Source organism: Suncus etruscus, chromosome 6, assembly GCF_024139225.1.
Source record: "Suncus etruscus isolate mSunEtr1 chromosome 6, mSunEtr1.pri.cur, whole genome shotgun sequence".
Taxonomy (NCBI): domain Eukaryota; kingdom Metazoa; phylum Chordata; class Mammalia; order Eulipotyphla; family Soricidae; genus Suncus; species Suncus etruscus.
In genome coordinates, this window is record NC_064853.1 from 134,775,428 (window position 1) to 134,795,107 (window position 19,680).

Consider the following 19,680-nt stretch of genomic DNA (forward strand, 5'->3'; position numbering starts at 1 on the left):
AAAACAAAAACAAAAAAAAAATTTTAACATACCCTTTGTCTCTAGGTTATGCCCTATATTAGGACCTGAAGCATGTGACCAGCCAGACCACTGAGGCAGCAACTGTGACCCACAGACTTATACTACAGGGCCTACTCATCGAACATGTTCAAGCAAACTAACATTCCCTTGCTCTTTTTTTTTGGGGGGGGCCCACACCCGGCGGTGCTCAGGGGTTACTCCTGGCTGTCTGCTCAGAAATAGCTCCTAGCAGGCACGGGGGACTATGTGGGACACTGGGATTCGAACCAACCACCTTTGGTCCTGGATTGGCTGCTTGCAAGGCAAACGCTGTTGTGCTATCTTTCCAGGCCCTCCCTTGCTCATTTTCCCCCTCTTCTCACTATTTCCTTTTTTCTCTCTTTTCTTCTTCTACCTTTTCTTCCTCATTATCATCAATTCAATCCATGTCAAATAAAAACCACACTGTTACCTCCTCTTTAGGAAAGGAAATTAGATATGGAAGGTGCTGCGGACAATACTGCATAGGGTAACCACCTATATAGATAGACCTCACTAACACATTGTTTAATACTTGAGATGCGAAACCAATGTGTATCCAAAAGTTGATCTATTAGTTTCTTTACCTTACTTGTACTATCTTTCTGTACTCAGCTTATTTTTTGCTCTTCCTTCCTCTTTTTCTTTAGTTACCTAAGGTAACTATTGGATGTCTATATGTGGGTATGAGCACACAGAGATAGGACTCCTTCATGAGAGCCAAACCTAAATTATAAACAACTCATGCCTTTAGTGTATATAGCCCCTCCCTTATACTATTCCCTCTCCCCCTTCAGAAATCTGACTATCCCTTCACTCCCCAATCTCAACCCCATTTCCCACCTTATTAAAACACTTTATCCTCAGTTCTTAATCCATTAGGCATCAAGACTGATCTCCTTCCCCAATGAGCCAGTACCCAGCACCCAAGCAAAGGGACACCCACTCAGACCCACCTCGTCCCTGGCAAAAAAATACAACCAACACCCCTGCTGACTCATGCTGTGTGGCCCTCCTTATCACCTCTCCCTAACGTGGACTGTTGTTTGATACCATATTCAGTTCCAATATGATCCCCACTGCAAGAACTCTACTCAAGACCTCTCTGCCACAAATATTTTCTCAATCTCAAGAAGACCAGGGTGTGTGATGAAAATGCACCTTGAATCCCACACCCAACAAGAAAATCTGAAAAGACAATGGGGAAGCCTATAATTCCTTCATAAGTTTAAGACCTATATAATACTACCTCTTAACTTGTTTTTCCCCAAATGTAAGGTAGTCTCATGCGTCACTTTTTCCTTTAATTACTTCTTTAAATTCATTTAAAAATCTTTTTTCTTTATATATGTGAGCACATATATTTTTATTTTTTGTCTTGTTCTGTTTTCTTCTCTTTCCACCCTCAAATGCACCAGCAATATAATGTAGCACTATTTCTTCCTGCAAAGGCATACTAAAAAAGGGGAAATCTATGTATAAAAACAAGCTCTTATCTACTAGGAATGAGAACTCATACTTTTTTACAATACAGGGCACCTCCCACCTTGAACATATGTCTTGTGGACCCAACTTAGACCCCAGGTGATTAGACACCGACCATTCAACCTTGAACCCTGGATCCCAGACATAGAAATGACACAGTTCTCCACAACAGCTCCAGGAACCAAATCCCCTCCAGGACATCCTGAATACTGCTCTGGCACCAACATGTGCCAGTTCTAAGATGAAATCATGACAATGAGGAAATGGGAACAACTTGATTGAAGAGCAGGCTGTCTTACCTCACCATCTAACGATAAGCTAAATCATAAGACTTATCACCCTTTGATCTGTGCAAAAGCCAAGATCGCTATCTACAGATGACTGACTGTGACAACCATGACTGGGCAGAACGTATCCTGGGACCAATAAAAAAGCCCTAGTCTAGGTTTTGTTCTACGATCTGTACAACAACCAAGATCTTTAATTCCAGAGGTCTGACTGAGACAATTGCAACTGAATGGGTCTTCTGGAAACAGAACGAAAGACTCTATCCCAGGCTCCATCCTAGGATTAGCACAATGACCAAGACCACCAACGACAGAAGATGGATTAAAACGACAGTGAAGGAACAGAACTTCTAGAATCACAAAGAAAGACTTCATCATAAGCTCCATTCCTTGATCTGTGCAGATAGCAAGATCTCTAGATACAGAGGTCTGATTTTATCACCCATGAAGCACCCAATGAACCACCACAAAAGCACCGAGGGGAGAGTAAATGAACATGCAAGGAGTCTATAGTTATTCCCATGAGAGTATACTTCAAGGGTGGAGAAACCCTGTATCTCTTAGGCCAAGGGAATTCCTTTTCTAATGTCCCCAATATTTACTGTGCCTATGCAGGAAAAGAAAGTAGCACAAAATAATATTTTTATTTATTTATTTATTTTTGTTTTGTTTAGGATATTGGTGTTGTTTCCCATTTTTTTCTTTTTGCGCTTTGTTATGTTTTAATTTCAGGACCGTGGTTATTATGTGTTATTATATTGGCTTACATATTTTTCACAGTAGTATTTTAGGTACATATTAACATTTAATCAGGGGAATACCCATCACCAAATTTGTTCTCCTTCCTGTTCCCTTCCTGCAACCCATATCCCCCACCATAACCCCCCCCCCCAGCTGCTAGAGTAAGTGGTCCCCTCTGTGACAAGTCTTTATCGCTGTAGTGCTTACTGAATTTTTTATTGATATTTCCTTTTGTATTGTTGTGGTGTTTGCTTCCTTTTTCCCTTTATTCTCTCAAACCGAGGTTGAGAGCCTCTAGAAGGACTCCGCCCATTTTTGGCTTATTTGATGTTTACTTCATTTTATTGTTTCTCTTTTCTACAAACAGAACCATATAACTTGAACTGTCTAGTTCTGCCTCTCAAATTGAGGGGAAATAATGGAGGGTACCAAGACCAAACAGTTGTATGATCACTAAGTAGTAAGCTAGACACAGAGGGGACCACTTATACTAGTAGGGTGTGGGTGCGGGATATGGGATGCAAGATGGGAATGGGGGTGGAGGGAGGACAACTTTGGTGATGGGAATTCTCCAGATTCAATGTTAATATGTACCTAACATATTACTGTGAAAGATATGTAAAAAATAATAAATAAATAATAAATAAATAAAACATACAAAAAGACTTTGGGGTTCGATAATAAGCATGTCCAGATCCTGTAGTTGTTACTATGACAGTATGCTTCAGGAGTGGAGAAACCCTGAATCTCTTAGGCCAAGGAAATTCCCTTTCTAATATCTCCAATACTTACTGTGCCTGTGCAAACAAACAAAATCTTGCCACACTAGCCCTCCCTCCTTTTTATTAATTTTTATTTTGACCATATTAGCTTACATATATTTCACAGTAGTATTTTAGGTACCTAGTAACATTTAATCAGGGGAATACCCATCACCAAATTTGTTCTTCCCCGACCCCTGTTCCCTTCCTGCAACCCATATCCCCCACCATAAACCCCTCCCCCCCTGAGCTGCTAGAGTAAGTGGTCCCCTCTGTGCCTAGCTTACTATTAGTAATCATATATCTGTTTGGTCCTGGTACCCTCCCTTGTTCCCCCCTCTATTTGAGAGGCGGAGCTAGATAGTTCAAGTTATGTGGTTTTATTTGAAGAAAAGAAAAGCAATAAAATGGGATTAAAAAAATCAAATAAACTGAAAATGGGTGGAGTCCTTCTAGAGGCTTCCAACCTCAGTTTGAGAGAGGACAGGAAAAAGGTGATTGAAACACCACAACAATACAGAAAGAAATATCAAATAAAATATCCAATGAGCATTACAGCAATAAAGACAAGCACCACACAATAGTCTCAGTCCTGAAATCAAACCATGCCGGAGTGCAAAAAGAAAGAGAAAGATAAAATAAAATAAAATTGGAGACATCAACTTCAATATCTACACCAAAAAAAGAAGTAAAAAAAATCAATCAATCAATATATATGTGGATAAAAGGATTATTTTGTGCTTTTTTTCTCCCCCCCTGCAGCCCTCCCCTTTTTTCTTTCTTTTTTCCCCTTTCTTTTTCTGTTTTTCTTATTATTGTTGATTTGTTGTTTTTTTCTTTTCTTTTCTTTTTGGTATTTGGGTAACACCCAGCAGCACTCAGGGGATACTCCTGGCTCTACACTCAGAAATCACTCCTGCCAGGCTCAGAGGATCATATGGGATGCTGGAATTTGAACCACTGTCTTTTTGCATGCAAGGAAAATGCCCTACCTCCATGCTATCTGTCCAGCCCCTGTTGTTTTTTCTTGTTGTTGTTGTTGTTGTGTTTTTTGCTGTTGCTGATGGGTTTTTTTTTTTTTTACAACATAACCACAGAACCTGAATCATCTTGTTCTGCTTCACAAATTGAGGGAAAAATGTGGATGATACCAGGAGCAAAGAGTCGCTTGAAATTTGAGTAGAAATAAAACATGATCAGACCTAAACACCAAACCCAAAGTCAACAACAACAGAATCAAGACCCCCAAAATGCAACAAGCTATACAGAACAGGCTATACCTGTTACACTAGCAGTTCAGGGGCAAAGGGGGGGGGGTATTGGATGCATGCTGGGAACGGGTGGAGGGAGGACAACACTGGTGATGAGAATGGCCCTAATTTACTGTCACTATGTACCTTAAATATAATATGAAAGACTTGTAATTCACATTGGTCACAATAAAAACTACAAAGAAAGAAAGCAAAGGGCCTTGGGGATTGACTAGGTTAGTTCCTGGCACTCCTCATGAGAAAATCAAGGAAATAGGGACACACACACTTTGGATACAATTAATATCTAGGCTCAAACTCTGCCCACTATGAGGTGAAGGCTGGCAGTCCTTGGATAAAGGTCCAGTGCTTGTTTTCTAAAATAGGGGTGACTCCCCCCTGTTATTTTTTTTGGTTTTTGAGCCACACCCGGTGACGCTCAGGGGTTACTCCTGCTATGCGCTCGGAAGTCGCTCCTGGCTTGGGGGGGCCATATGGGACACCGGGGGATCGAACCGCGGTCCATCCAAGGCTAGCGCAGGCAAGGCAGGCACCTTACCTCTAGTGCCACCACCCGGCCCCGACTCCCCTTTTTCTTCATTGCCAAGATACTTAGGGGTGCTTGGAATTCAGACAGATTCATCAAAACATGCAGCAGTTTCATTGCAAGATTTTGCTGAAGCAATGCTGTTTGTGTTGTTCATCCTGTGACCCATTGTCCTATTCTCTGTGAGATCTGAGCACCTGTTCCTCTGGTATTAAGTTACAGCAGTGCAAACGCTTCCCTGGCCCAGTCTTTCCATCAATGGAGGATTGAGCTTCTTCCCCTCTGCAGGAACTTACTGAACCTCCAATAATATTTGCTGGGTCTGGAGTTGGCTCAGTATTCCTCCATTATCTGGCACATACCTTGTTGAGAGCTACTAATAGTCATTACTAGAGAATCTTTCTATATTTCTACTACATCTGGTTTTCTCAGGGGCTGTATATGGCTCTGTGCTGAAGAGTGACTCTTGATGGTATTCAGAGGACCCTATGTATCTTATTTACTGTACTATTTCTCTGGCCCCTGTATATTTATTTGTTATAACTAGGACAGGATTAGGCAGGCAATCTGGGGTCAGCTTTATATAAAGTCCTTTGAAGTGATAAGGATCCTGATCATCAGAAGACTTGATGAGAAAGGCCTTTCTTCACTCAGCTCTTGCTTAAGAAAACAGTGAAATTACAGTATGGCGGATTAGCTTGAATTACAGTTGTCCCGCTATTAAGTGGACCCCAGTGGGTCAGGTGACCAGCAGTAAAATGGGTAGCAGAAATAGGCCAGTAAACACCAGGTCTGAGCTATGAACTCCATTTGCAATGGAATAATAACTCCCATCCAGTCTTTAGAGGCCACTTGGATCTATGTGAGAGATGGCCTATCCAGGGGGTGCTGTTAGAGTTTCTTATGGGGTCCTCCAGGCACACTGAGGCTGGACTCTGTACCCCTTGTAGTGGGACACACTGGCCATGTGACAGGCATAGTGAGATGTCTCCCCCATTCCCCTAGTGCTAGTAGTGCAGCTCTCATTCATCCAGACCTGCTTACACCATTGATTTTTATCTCCAAGTTCTTTGCTGCAAGCCTTTTCTTCCAACTGCCATTTACAGAGAACAGTTTCCTGGGAGTGAGTTCTATTGTCTGCCTTTATCTAGAAATGAATGAAGCATCAGAAGCCTACCTGGTCATTACAACTTGATATCCAGTTTCTATGTGGCTTCCACAGCTGCTGTGGTCCAACTGCTTGCTGCCACCATTTCCTTGGCAGTTTCAGAGTTCAGGAGATGGACCCAGAATGAATGCTCTCTCCATGGTGCTGAACCCATGTTCTCTCCCACCTGCCCTTTCCAGGCTGACCTCTTTCCCTCAGATTATTCCTACTCAGAGTGGTATGTGCCATCGTCAGATAGATGCTTACTTAGTTTTGATTGCCAGGTAAACCTTTGCCCATTCCAGAGAGGTCACTGTGCCTAGTTTTCTGAAAACTAGTACAAACTAAATGTTCATTTCCTCTCTGTCTTAGCCCACTTTCCTTCATCACTTTCTGCTTTGCACAACTCCCTTCTAACTTATACATTGGTGCCTCTACAGCTGAAGTTTCTTTGGTATGTGAATCCATGTAATAGCATCAGTGAAAGTGAATCACAAGCATTGTTTTTCCAGCCATTTCTCCATGGCCCCACCCTTCAGCTCATCATCAAGGTTCTAAAAGCAGGCTCTTTCCTGTTTTGATCTCAGTTTAGTCCCTACAACAGCAGAACTAGCTTTGTCAAGTCACAACTTAGAAATGTATACTCAGGGGCCAGAGCGATAGCATAGTGGTAGGGAATTTGCATGTGGTGCATGCAGCCAACCCAGGATGGACCCGGCTTGATCCCTGACATTTCATATGGTCCCCCACACCTGCCAGGGGCAATTTCTGAGTGCAGAGCCAGGAGTAACCCCTGAGCCCCGCAGGTGTGACTCAAAAATCAAAAAAGAAAAAAGAAAAAAAAAAGAAATATAAGCTCCCAGCCCCTCCCAGGACCCACAGAACACAGAACCTGCATGAGCAAGGTTCCTAGCTGATGCTTTTATATAACAAAAATCTCATAAGCAAGCTCTTGGAGACTAGCAGGGGCCAATCAGGGTACTGAGGAGTGGCAGTGAGACACCATTATGCAAAAGTTTCTGTTGTCTGAGGGGTCTGTTTAGGGAGTGAAGAAGATGATGAGGTTTGGGACCTGGGGGTCCTGATGAAAGAGCTCTCCCTCTTTCAGCCTTGCCTCAGGTCCATGACAACGCTCCCAAGCTCCCTGGCTCCCTGATTGATTGACTTTGCTTACAGGAGCATTCAGACAAATTTGAGGACTTCAGCGCTCCCAGAAAATGATGGAATTGTTCGATTTTTGCAGGTACAATTTTGATTTGTCAAGTGTGGGGTTATGTCTTACAGCCCCAGAAAGGAAGTGTTGTTTATCCTTTTTCATAGCCAGGCATTTCAGCACGGTTACCATCAATAGGCACAGCAAATTCACAGAGCAAAATGGAACACAGCTTTGTACGGAACAGCATTTGCTCTGTGGTTCAAGGCTGTGGATGAGTTTGCTTTTTTCAGAGACCTATTTTTATTCCTGTCCTGGGCAGACAGAGAGCTGGGTGATTCATGACTCAGTCAGTACTCTCATTTCACACCCCCCGCATAGCCATTACTCAGCAGTACCTTTAGATTCGACGAGTATAAACATGCTACCTGAAAAAAAAAAACACTTCCTCCACTTTTCATCTTTCTTCTGCTGTGCCAATCCCATCCACAGTTTTCCTCACACATTGAGTTGAGTAGAAGCATCAACAAAAGCAAGCATGTTTTGAATGCACAACAAATTTCTTTTCATTTTCCTCTGCTCTCTCTCACTCGGCAGACCACGTCTTCTTTGAGGTTAATTCACATGGAGGACAAATAGCTCTTTTCTGACTTTTCCAAAGTATTTTTTGTTTGCTTTGTTTTGGGACTACCTAGTGCACCCAGATGTGCTCAGGGTTCATACCTAGCTCTACACTCAGAAACCTCTCCTGGTGGTGCTTGGGGAACTATATGGGGTGCCAGAGGTTGAACCTGGGTCTACTGCATGCAAAACAAGAACCCTACCCACTACACTATCTTTCTAGCTGCAAGGAGGCTATAGCGTTTGCATGGTTCATGCCAGGGCCTGTCTTTCCTTCATGTTTAGGCTCTGAGCTTTATCCCTCACTTTTAGGTGTCTTGAAACACCATCCAGAAAATTATCACAGAGTCTCAGATTTTCATACGTTCAACCTTTTTTTGGGGAAAATAAACTATCATCAGTGCTCCAGGAGATGGAGTGCCTCTCTTACTAGAAATCCCTGAAAGACAGGGTTTTTTTTTATCTCATAGGTACTAGGTTAATATAGGCCTGCATTTGAGCAGAATTCTGTGGCCCATTTCCATGGAAACAAGTGCCTGTGTCTGTACTTATGCGTACATGTGTCTAGATTCCTATACTAGAGAAGACCACTTAGACATCTGTAGACATCTTAGACATCAAGATTCACTGGGGTGAGAGAAGACACTTTGTAGCAACAGCACAAACCAGAGTCCAGAATAGACCTGTATGTATGTGAGTCTGGCTCACGGCATAGGGATATGCAAGAGATTACCTTATCAGTCAATTTGCCTGGGTGCACATGCATGCCCATACGTAATAAAAATAAGAATAATTACTACAGCCACTGTCAGCACCACTATTATCAGTATTATTATTATTATTATTATTATTTTTTTTTTTTTTTGGTTTTTGGGTCACACCTGGCAGCACTCAGAGGTTATCCTGGCTCTCCACTCAGAAATCGCTCCTGGCAAGCTTGAGGGGACCATATGGGATGCCGGGATTCAAACCACTGTCCTTCTGCAAGCAGCAAGGTAAATGCCTTATCTCCATGCTATCTCTACAGCCCCTATTATCAGTATTATTACTTATTCCAATTGTCACCATCATCATCACCAACTCTATCCACATAATCACATCTGTCTATGTGCAGGGCACAGAGATCCCAATGGGAAAACACTGTCACATCAAAGGAGATTTTCCTGAGTTTAGGCAAACCCTTTTCAGCAAGACACAGAATATTACCACAACGTGGTGAGGGGGGACAAACTTGCCGACTAGATTATGACAAAACCATGTATTTCTGGCACAGGATGAGGCTGCAAAGACAGTGAGAGACTGCCTCTGTGGGAAGATATCGATCGATCATTCACACATTCAAGAAAGGCCCCACATCTACAATGCATCAGAAACACTTACACAGAAAGAAAAAGAGATCGTAAGACAGCAAAGTGGGCTAGGGTCTCACAGTGATGCTCCAGAAAAGCCTGTACAGATGGCTCATGAACAAACTCCCATTTCTGCTTGCTGGGCCAGTTAAGACCATGATGGAAACGAGTGTCCCAATTGCCTGTGAGAGCGCACATTTTTCCAGCTGCTTCTGAAAACAGTTTGGCAAGACCAACAACAGGAAATTGCATGTAACATGCCGGGAATCCCGCTCCCCAATAAACATCCAACAGAAATTTGCCTTGTTTATCAGAGGGCTTTTGCAAGACTATTTATAGAATAACTATTTCTAGTGGCCTCACATGGGGAAACAACTTAGACATTTGTCTGCAAAGAAAGAGGCATTCCTGGATTTACTTATGATTTATTTATGAGAAATTGGGGAGTAGAGTCAGCAATGAGAGTCTCTGAATAAATGGATGTCATGGCCTTCTCACACTATGTCTCACATCACAGTGCTGGATAGAGTGACCATTGCGTGAGTCCATTGTGCAAGTCAGAGAAGGCACATCAACACCAGTAGCTGCAGATAGAAACCGGAAGAGGAGTCCTTGGTGGAGGAAAAGATGGAGAAGAAACAGGAATTTTCTGTTTTTAAATTTCTTGAAGTAACAGGTTTATAGAATTATAGTATCTTCAAGAATGGTGCCATTCAGTTAACACCTGTCATATCCCAATCATTACCGTCTAGGAAAGCGTGGGTTGGGGCCTAACCTCTCACCCTCCCAAGCCAGAGTATAGCCAACCCTCTACTAAATCCATCTTTCTTGGGGAACCTCTTGGATGCTCCTTGAGGTCTAGAGCATACTTGAGCTTCATTGTTTCTTGGCTGATCTTGTATCTCCACTTCCCAGCTGAGTTGCAAGCAGAACCCCAGCATTCATTCTCTCCCCAGCCAATGGGTGCATTGGCTAGTGAACAGTTGGGGTCAGAAAGATCAGGGATGTGCCTGAACATTTGGTCATGACTATGTCTTCTGCTCCTAGTTCTTGAAAAGCCAAGAGCCCCCCTACTATGGGGCTCTGTCGTGTATGTAAACATTTCAATGGGATTATTATGTTACTGACTCTACCCTGATCGGTGATTGTGCCCTACCCTAGGGTGTGACCTGGCATTCTGCTCCCACCCAAGGGTGGTACCTGATTCTGTTCCCACCATGGGGTGGTACCTGATTCTGGGGGATAAAAGCAAGGGTCTGTGGAAGGCGAGGGGCTTTTTGGCTGGAACTGATGCTGAGGCTTTTGGCTTCAATCTTGTTCTCCGAATAAAGCTGGTATTTTCACAAGCCTGCCAGTCTGCTAGCCTTTTACCCACCGCTTCACCTCAGAACCGCCGGCTGAACAGGGTGGCAGACGTGTGCTCCGAGCTGGAGGGGTAAGACCTCATCCTCCATCCCGCCATCAGTCAACCCCATCAAGGGTTGACTTGCAACAGGGCTCCCTTCTTGGTGTTCTGGATTGAGCTCACCCCTCACTTTTGCTAACTGGGATTGTTAGCAAATCTATTTTGTTAGCAATAGATTGTTAGCAATCTATTGCTGCACTGGATCAACAGGTTTCTTCTAGGGATCTTGGTAATGGGGAGTAGGCACTGTTTGTGCTATTCCCCAAATGTATAGATAGATTACCAGCTCCTGTGGGTGCTAGGGGAGACATGAGCACCCCCGCTTGTCTAGCTCCTGCCTCCTTGTTTGCTCTAGGGATTAGGATGAAGTTCCAGGGTTTATGAGCCTGAAGGGTGTGAAATCTCAACAGCAGATGGTTGAAAAATGGCCTCTTGTTTGTGAAGGACCGGCTGAGTAATTTCCAGAAAAAAGAAAAATACACTATTCAAGTCTAGAATATCAAACGCCACCGCCACAGTGGAACCAGTTGCATGAACTCACTCCTCTTAGCTTCTGAAGGTACGAAAAGATTTTTTTGAGCCAGAAGCGACCTTCCATTTAAGGCTATGTGGAAGATTCATCACAGACCTAACCAGAGGACTCATTAACGTTAAGTGAAGACCCGCATCTATTATGGACATTAAGTATGAATAAGCACTGGCTGCCTGCAGTATTAATGGGCACAGTCTGCTAACACCCCTCACGGGTGCAGCACAGTGGGTGGAGGGAGGGAGAGATTTCATGTCTTTTATCGACCGGGTTCTTCAAGTTATTTCATTCTCACCAGAACAGCCCCTGGGTCACTCGTATTTGGATGCCAGGCAGAGCTAGAGTCTTTCCTGGAGATGTCATACCCCTTCCTGCCTGCTACTACCTTCTGTGCCCTGCTGGACGTAGGCTCTGCACCTCCCCTTCTGATGGCCCCTTGTGGGGTGAATATGAGTTCACTCCTTGGCTCTAGGCAGGGACAGGAGGTGGGAGCAGCCATCAGTAGTCACTGAGCTCATTAGCTCAGGAGGAACTGCTGAGAGCATGGAGTTGGAACTGGGGGTCCTTTGGAAGCCTCTCAGTTCTCAATGGTTGTCAGAGGAGACTGTCTAGGCTATAGAGGCATGATCTGTATAATGTGAAGCCCATGCCATAGTCTGAGCCTGTGAAGTGCATGTAGCTGCACAGATGAAGGGGAAACAGGTTTCTGCCTGAGCACCTGCACCCCAATGCCCCACTCTGGTGTCCCACACTCATGCTGTGAACAGTGGCCTGTAACCCACTTCAGGCTGCAGACACAAGCCTCTTCCTCCCCTGTACCCCCAACTCCTGGCACAAATCTGGGAGCCCAACTCAGTAGCTGTTGACCCAGCCCTGGGTCTGGGTGCTGGCAACCCTTAGACTCCTGTAGGCAGAGCCGTGCTGATGGCTTGCTGGGGGAAGGGAAAGTATTGGGACCAACATGGGAAACCCTACCCCATGTTCACAAGTCCCACACAGCAACAGATGCTGGGACAGTCGCCTGCAAACCAGGTCCAGAGCCTCTTGCAAGCACTTCTCTAGTGTGTGTCCCTCTCTCGCCTGGACTCACGTGCCTGGACACACCAGTGCTGCATCTACTAACTTTTCTCAATTTGGGTGTGGCCACCGCAGAGGCCTACAGAATCCCTGCACTCCCTTCTTCTTCGCCCTGATTCCATCCTCATGGCTCCCCGGACACACTTGGAACAGCCGTCTAACTCCATTGGTTTGGACTGATAGGTCCCTGTCGATGCCTGCTGTTTTTGGAATAAGCTGTAAGTGTATATCATGGGGGCCTGGAGAGAGACCCTCCAGTCTGTTTGCATTTTTATGTTTGTCACCAAGCAATACACCTCACCCAGCCCGGAGAAACCACATTTCCACTCACTCGTCCATCCAGGGACTGGCGGTGCTGAGAAGCCCAGCTTCTCTCCAGATCCTGCAGGAGGGTTCCGTTCACTCCTGCTGCACAGACCCAGCACATGAGTCTGCTTAGTGCTTCCCACTCTCCTGCCAACTCCCTGCAGCCTCCCTGCACCCATGCTCCCCCACCCCCAGAGGAAGAGCATAGCCACACAGGAAGTAGGAGATAGGATGATGGGGGAGCCCAGACACTGCTCTGCTCTCTCATGGGGAAAAGGATCTCATTGCTTACCAAGAGATAACTCTGGTATATCTGCAAGCACCCCTCCCCTACTCTGTTTTCCTCCCTGGGTGCCAGCCAGCACAGCCTGCACCCCGTCTCACGCCCGCTCCCAGCGCCTACCCTCTTGTCTGTCTGCTCATGGAAGAAAAACAAGATGACACTGGAGGGCGTGGAGACAGCCTGACCTGCTCTGCAGGCACTGCCAGCCAGGTGGGTGTGGGCTTTGAGGAACTTGTTTCTGGCACATCTTAGGACTGTAGCCACAGAAATTCCATAGGATAACCCCCCCCCCACACACACACACAGTCTGTATCCCTAGGGACTCCCAGACAATGTGGACCTCACCCACAGCACCTCAGTTCGTGTCCCAGAAAATGAACAATCTTACACCTCTGCCCATGGCTCCCCAATCAGATGCCCCTAGAAGATGTGCTTGTGTGCTTCATTCCCCACAATCCCCACTTTCCAACTGCCCTTCATACGTTCTTCAGGGACTTGGTCATGGATCCAGTGTGGTAAACTGATGTGAAGGGTCTTGGGTTAGGGAGTGGGAGAGATTCCAGCCAGAAACCACAGGCAGAACTCCCTGCAGACCACAGGACTTGACTAGATCACCACTGCCTTTCTGTCCAAACCTCCACTTTCGGTCCTGGCCCTCTCATAGCAGCAGAGTCCACTTTTTGGAGGAGACAGTCCCTCAAAATGGCATGTGAACATGAGGGGAATGACATGGCTCTGGGATGAGATGGGCTTCAGCCCCACCCCCCGTTATTAGTCAACTCAGGATTCTTCTTGGACCCCTATTACCTCCCACAATACACAATATTGTAACTCCAGTACACTGGAACTGGACTATTCCAAGGCCTTTCTGCCAACCAGGAAGATAAGGAACCTTTGCTCTTAAAAGGAAGAAGCTCAGGGCAGTGAGGTCAGGAGACCCTCCCCTGAATGAGCTTCATGGACCTACTCAGCTTTTCTTATGAGTGCATGTGACTTGTTCTGTGAAGGAAGATCTTGGGGTCCCCTCTGCATGCTCCTGAGCAGGATGCTCTGGCTGAGTGGAACCTGGGTTTTGTGAGCTGTGCCACGCTACACCATCACACCATCATTTCTCCCCACCCCTCAACTCACAGTACCTACCACCATTGCAGCTGCTGAACTGCAAGGATTCATTGTGATTCCTCATTATGGTTTCTCATCACTCCGAGAGCCCTGGTCCCTCATCTCCTAGAGATCCGAGGTTCCTCATTGCCCAGAGCCATTCATTTCCCAAATGCCTGCATGTACCATGCACTGGCGGATATCCAGCAAAGCTATGGTCAGTCTCCACAGCTGCGCCAACTCCCACTGTCCAACCCCACCCCTGAAAACGGCATGGGGGTCACACGCTGACCTGGGGGAGATGTCGCAGCCTTGCTGCATGAAGGCGCCCAGTGAGAACCACAGGCTGTTGAAGATCCCGAATTCATTGGATTGGTCCCCAGCTGCCTGCTCCCGGCCCTCCTCGAGCTCCTCGTTGTGCCACTCATAGGGGCTGAAGCGGCTGACCAGGAAAAGAACCACGCTCACACCGATGTAGGCAAAGACGATGCACATCCAGATCTCATAAGCTAGAGGGTCCAGGAAGGAGAAGACGCCGGGCTTGGATTTCTGTGGCTTCTTGATCATGATGGAGATGCCAAGGCTCATGAAGGGCTTGGAGAAATCTATCACTTCCTCCCGGACCAGGGTGATGGTCAGTGGGGCGACAGCCACATCTGCCCTCTGCAGGGAGGCAAAGTACAGTGGGGTGTGGGTCAGCTCAGCTGCTTGCTCAAGTGGGCCCTCAGAGATTGCCAACTACAGGGAGATAAGTCAGTCTAACCTCTATTCTTTAGAATATTCCTGAGGAACAGAGACCGGCTCCCAAGAGCAAGAGAGCTGGACCTGAGACCCAGGTGATGAGTGGTGCAGAGTTGACTTTAGGGTTGGCTCCTAAAATGACTATACATTCTTTTCTTGAGGGAAAGAATTCGAGGTCATGCCCACTGGTGCTAAGAGGATATTCCTGGTTCATTACTCCAGGATCACTTCTGCTGGTGACCAAGGGACCATAGAAGGATCAAACCAGGGTTGGCTGCATATAAGGCAAATGCTGTCCCACTGCACTATCTCTCTGGCCCCTCCAGTGCATTCTTGTCTTCCCTCTAGTATGATGCTGGTGGCAGATTGGATGGGCTGGTGGGAAGGAATCCTAATGGGAGAAGTGGAACAGCATTGTCTAAGAGGTGCCACATGGCTGTCATTGTTGAAGTGGGAAGCATGTAGCAGAGGCAAGTGTTCTGACACTTTTGATTCCAAGAGGGTGGGTTGATATGAGAACCCCCCTCCCCCGACCAGTTCTTGTTCTCAGGAAGCTTACAGGGACATTCCCTTTGGAGAGAAGCAAGAGGGATGATGAAGTCTCATTGTCATCAGTGGGTGTTTGCATGTACCCTTAGGGCCAGATTCCATCCTTCTGTCCCCCAGGAAGCCCAAATTTCCAGTTCCACTGCCCTGAGATCAGAGTCCAAAGACTGCAGCCTCTGTGCTCATTTCTCAAAGGCAGGTCATGCTTGGGACTTGGTCTGAGGATTCTGTAGCCCCAGAGCCATGCTTGGGTCTTCCCTGGGTACAACCACATCGTCCTGCTGGGTGGCTCTTTTCCACTTTGAGGGCCTGGTTGGGGTGGAGTTGAGAGGACAGTGGTTTTAGGGTGTTGGTTTTGCTTCTCTAGAGTCATGTGGAGTCAGGCAGGACTCAACCCTGGGCTTTCTATTCTCTTCCTCAACCTGGATGACTATTATTATTATTATTAGTTTTTCGTTTTGGGACTCATTCCTGGCTCTGCATTCAGGACTCACTCCTGGCTCAGAAATCACTCCTGGTGATTGATGCTCAGAGGACCTTCCAGAAATCAAGAATGAGTTGGCTGTGTGCAAGGCAAGCACTCTCCCTGTTGTGCAGATACATCTCTCTAGTCCTTGAGCTTTGCTATGCAGAGAGAGAAGTCTGACTCGGCGGGCGTGAAGCAGCTACCAGGGAAGGGAGGGATGCTTTCTTCTTACAACCTTCTTTCCATAACACATTTTTTTCTGGAGAATGTCTCTGCATGAAATGTTCTTTCTGGAACATTCCAGTGCTGAGACATTGCAGAAGGTGCTGGGATGATGCAGCATTTACAGAGTTTACTTTGGCCGGACACCATGAACCTGCCTGAAGGTTTGCACTGTAAGTCAATTTAGAGGCCATTTCCGGCCATGTAGGAGTCTGTGTCCCAGCCCCTACCTCACAGTCTCCCTCTGAACTCAGGAATGGGAGCGGAGGGCTATGCTACTGGCCACAGAGGTTTGTAGGGGGCCTTCCTTGAGAGGGGCCTTGCTAGCTGGGCATAGGGGAGGTAGGCCCTGGACATATATATACCTGTGACCTCAAACTGTTTTGTGCTGCCTGGAGCCACGATTGTTCTTACAGGAGCCTCATGCTTGGGGGATTGGGAAGAATCTCACAGAGGGGTAAGTTCATGGCAGTTGCCATGGAGATGACCTGAGAAAGTAGGTGGAAGTTCCCATGGAAACCGCCTCCACGCTGCTGTGCTGTGCTGTCTGCAGAGCATCCCACCAGGGACCCCAGTCAGCCCAGCACTGCGGGGGCAGGACCCTCCCCACCTCCCTCCAAAGATCATGTTTTTGCTTCTTTCTTGATCCCCCTGTGTGTGGCCTCATGGAGAGATCTGGGGGCAGCATTGCTTTGTCCGCATTTGTCCTCAGGGGCTGAGTCTAGCATGGTGTCCCTGTCCTGAGAGATACCAGGGTACTGCTTCCTGCTCAGGCCACAGGGCCCTCAGGTCTCACATTGTTTGTCCCCCTTAAGTGTTCCTAGGAACTCCCCCCACGGTAATGCAGTCCTGGCTCACTCCCATTCTGTGGATCCTTTTGTAGTTCCTCGTCCTCCTTTCACGCCCAGAAAACCCACATCCTGCAGTGGGCATCAGGCACTTTGTTCGCAGTGCCGTCCTCAGAACTGCTCCTTACTCAGGCTTCTTGAGCCTGTACAGCAACTGGCATGTGAAGTCTTTTGGCAGCATGGGGTTGTCATTAGAAAGGAGCTCTTCAGTACCCCTTTTCCCCCAAATAAAATTCTTTAGGGTAGCCAGACCCTCTCAGGAACTGAGTGGGCAAAAGGAGGGCAGACCGAAAGGAGCAGGTAAAAGTGGGTGGAGTTCCCCCTCACCACCCCAGCTTCCTGCCCATCTGTTTGCAGACACTTACCCCGTACACCAGCTCGCCCACCATGCCATTCCACGCCTTCGTGTCTGGGTCGCGGGCTCCATACTTGCCATCACTGACGATTTCCAGCCGGTAGGAGTAACCCACATGCTTGGCGATCTCAGCTGCTAGCTCTACGCAGTAGCCCTCGTAGCGGTCATTGCCCTCGAACTGGTTGGCATTCTTCTTGAGCATGACATAAGGGTCTTCCTGGCAGAGAAAGAGGGTGCAGGACATCAGTGGGGGTCCCCAGGGAAGCCAGCCACTGCACTGCTCAGCTCTGGACACTTTCTCTGGCCCCTTATGTCCACTTCCTGCTGTCCTCTCCCCACCCCCCATAGAACTTCAGTGGTGAAGGAAATCAACGTGAAAAAAATAGGAAATAGCCTATTTCCTCACTGAGATCACTTTTGAGAAGTCGTTCTTGAGTCTAGAGTCCCTTGCTGGGAATATCGAGCCAGGAGGTTCTACTATGGTCAGGCCTGGGAGTCATGGTCGCCCCCTCACAGTGTGTTCTAGAGCCACCCCTGAGAAAGGTATGAGGCACAGCACCTCAGTGAACCCTCAGTCAAGTGTTTGTACCTAGGGATCCTGGGAACCACAGAGAAGCGATGCTCTCTCCTCCCCCATGCACAGGGAAATCCTGGGTGCAACAGGACTTTCCCTGCAGGCCTGGTCTAGGCAGAAAAGGGGTGCCACGCAGTGTGTGGGGCTTCTTATACTCACTAGGATGGTTGTGACAATGTACGTCCGGTTCTGCACACTCGAGTTGTCCCCGCCAGCCTGTGCATCGGTGGCTGCAGGGACAAACTTGTCATCCTCATTCCAGTAGCCGATCTGTGGGGAGGAAGTGAGGAGAAGATGTGTGGGTGGGTGAAGATCCTCTAAGATGACCCCAACATCAGGCAAGGAGGTGAGAAGCCTTTGTGAACCAGGGACTGGACTTGGCTCTATGGGATTGTAGATGGATAGAAACAAGAGGCCACACACTGTCCAGGTGCCAGGGGCAAGGGTGAAGCAGGCCCAGGTGTGGAGACTTTATCTCTCTTCTTCACAGCTGGGACCCCAGTTATCCCATTGGCCCTTCCCTTTTAGAGCTCCCTCTGAATCGTGGCTAGAATTTTCTGACTTTTTGATGCACTTGTTGCATTTCTTTGCATATTTTCTCTGAGCCTTCAGCAATGCTCAGGATGTTCAGTAGTGCTATGGTTTGCAGCTGTACTCTACTGGGAAGTACTGAGGGGAGGCACAGCCCCAGAATCTGCAATCTCATTCTACCTCCCTCCAGCTGCCTTTGATCCAGTGTCCTCGGTAGTGGCGATTCCATCCTTCATATCTCCAACCATGCCCTTTCATGGCAGGTATAAAGGGGTTCTTGATGCATGGACACCTTGAGCATGCTTACAGGGGCTTTTTAGGTACCCATGTCTCAGCTTGGTGTCTTATCTGGTCCACCTTACATGGAGCTCTCGTGGAAGGGCTGGAAAACCAGCGTTGGAAACCAGCTCTTTGTGGGGAAGGAGACATGGGTGCCAAGTATGGGTGAGCCAGTAGTCTGGGGCCAGGGCTTTCAGATTGGTGACAGGGAGGCTGCTGAGATTTCAGAATTGACCTGGATTCAGAGGAGACCATGTGCCACCTTCTTAGGGAGCCTGGTAATGGTGAGATGCCACATTGTCTGCGGATTGACTGAATGTGAAGAGTCAGAACAGAAGGTGGTGGAGATGGACTATGGTGTCTCAGAGGACGGAATGCAGTGGAGATGGGCTTTGGTTCCTCTGATTCTAGAGGCTCCTCCTGGCTCCATCTTCTGATCGGCTATTTTCCATTTTCACTGAATGGTCCTTTGAACGTAGGAAATGAGCCTCGATGAGAGATACGAAGGTTTTTTTTTTAAGTGGATCATCTAACAAGGTGCCAATCACAGACTCATAAATTGGAATCATCTTCTCAAATGCTATGGATAAATTCATGTCTTCAGGCTCTGAAAACAAAGCTTCTTATAATCCACTTTCAAAAAGTCAGCTGATGGTTGTGGTCCAGGCCACTAACTATAAATGCACCTAGCATTCCTGCCCACTTTCTCTGGGACAGGGTGTCTGCTGCAAGTTGCAGTGGCTTGCAACTAAGGACCATTATTAGCTCAGATACCTCCAGCTCTAGAGTTTGGACCAAGTTCCATGTGGGGTGTGGGTCTATCAGGCTCTCCTTGTAGTTGAGACACAAAATTCAGCTGAAGACAATGACTATTCTCTCAAGCCACCTGGACACATGTGATAGAGCCATCACTGATGGCAATATTGAGTCTGTGCAGCTGTGATGACATTGGTACTGAGGTGGGAGCATGACTTTTCCACTGGCACTTGTCAGGGTGAGGAGGTCATGACTCCATCAGCCCTGTGAGTCCTGTGGGA

At 47.0% G+C, this 19,680-nt stretch overlaps 1 protein-coding gene and 1 long non-coding RNA gene across 5 annotated transcripts in view; both read right to left on the reverse strand.

The window, feature by feature from the left end:
- LOC126012273 (uncharacterized) overlaps positions 1-19,680 on the reverse strand; it is a 352,275-nt gene that overhangs the window by 38,948 nt on the left and 293,647 nt on the right. The gene's annotated exons all lie outside the window — the stretch shown is intronic.
- GRIA1 (glutamate ionotropic receptor AMPA type subunit 1) overlaps positions 1-19,680 on the reverse strand; it is a 140,396-nt gene that overhangs the window by 36,981 nt on the left and 83,735 nt on the right. For all 3 annotated transcript variants that reach the window (XM_049776042.1, XM_049776043.1, XM_049776041.1), the window contains exons 9-11: positions 17,993-18,103; positions 17,270-17,476; positions 14,374-14,744 (exon numbers count right to left, since the gene is read on the reverse strand). In XM_049776042.1, coding sequence (XP_049631999.1) covers positions 14,374-14,744; positions 17,270-17,476; positions 17,993-18,103 — 689 coding nt within the window. The remainder of the gene's footprint in view (positions 1-14,373; positions 14,745-17,269; positions 17,477-17,992; positions 18,104-19,680) is intronic.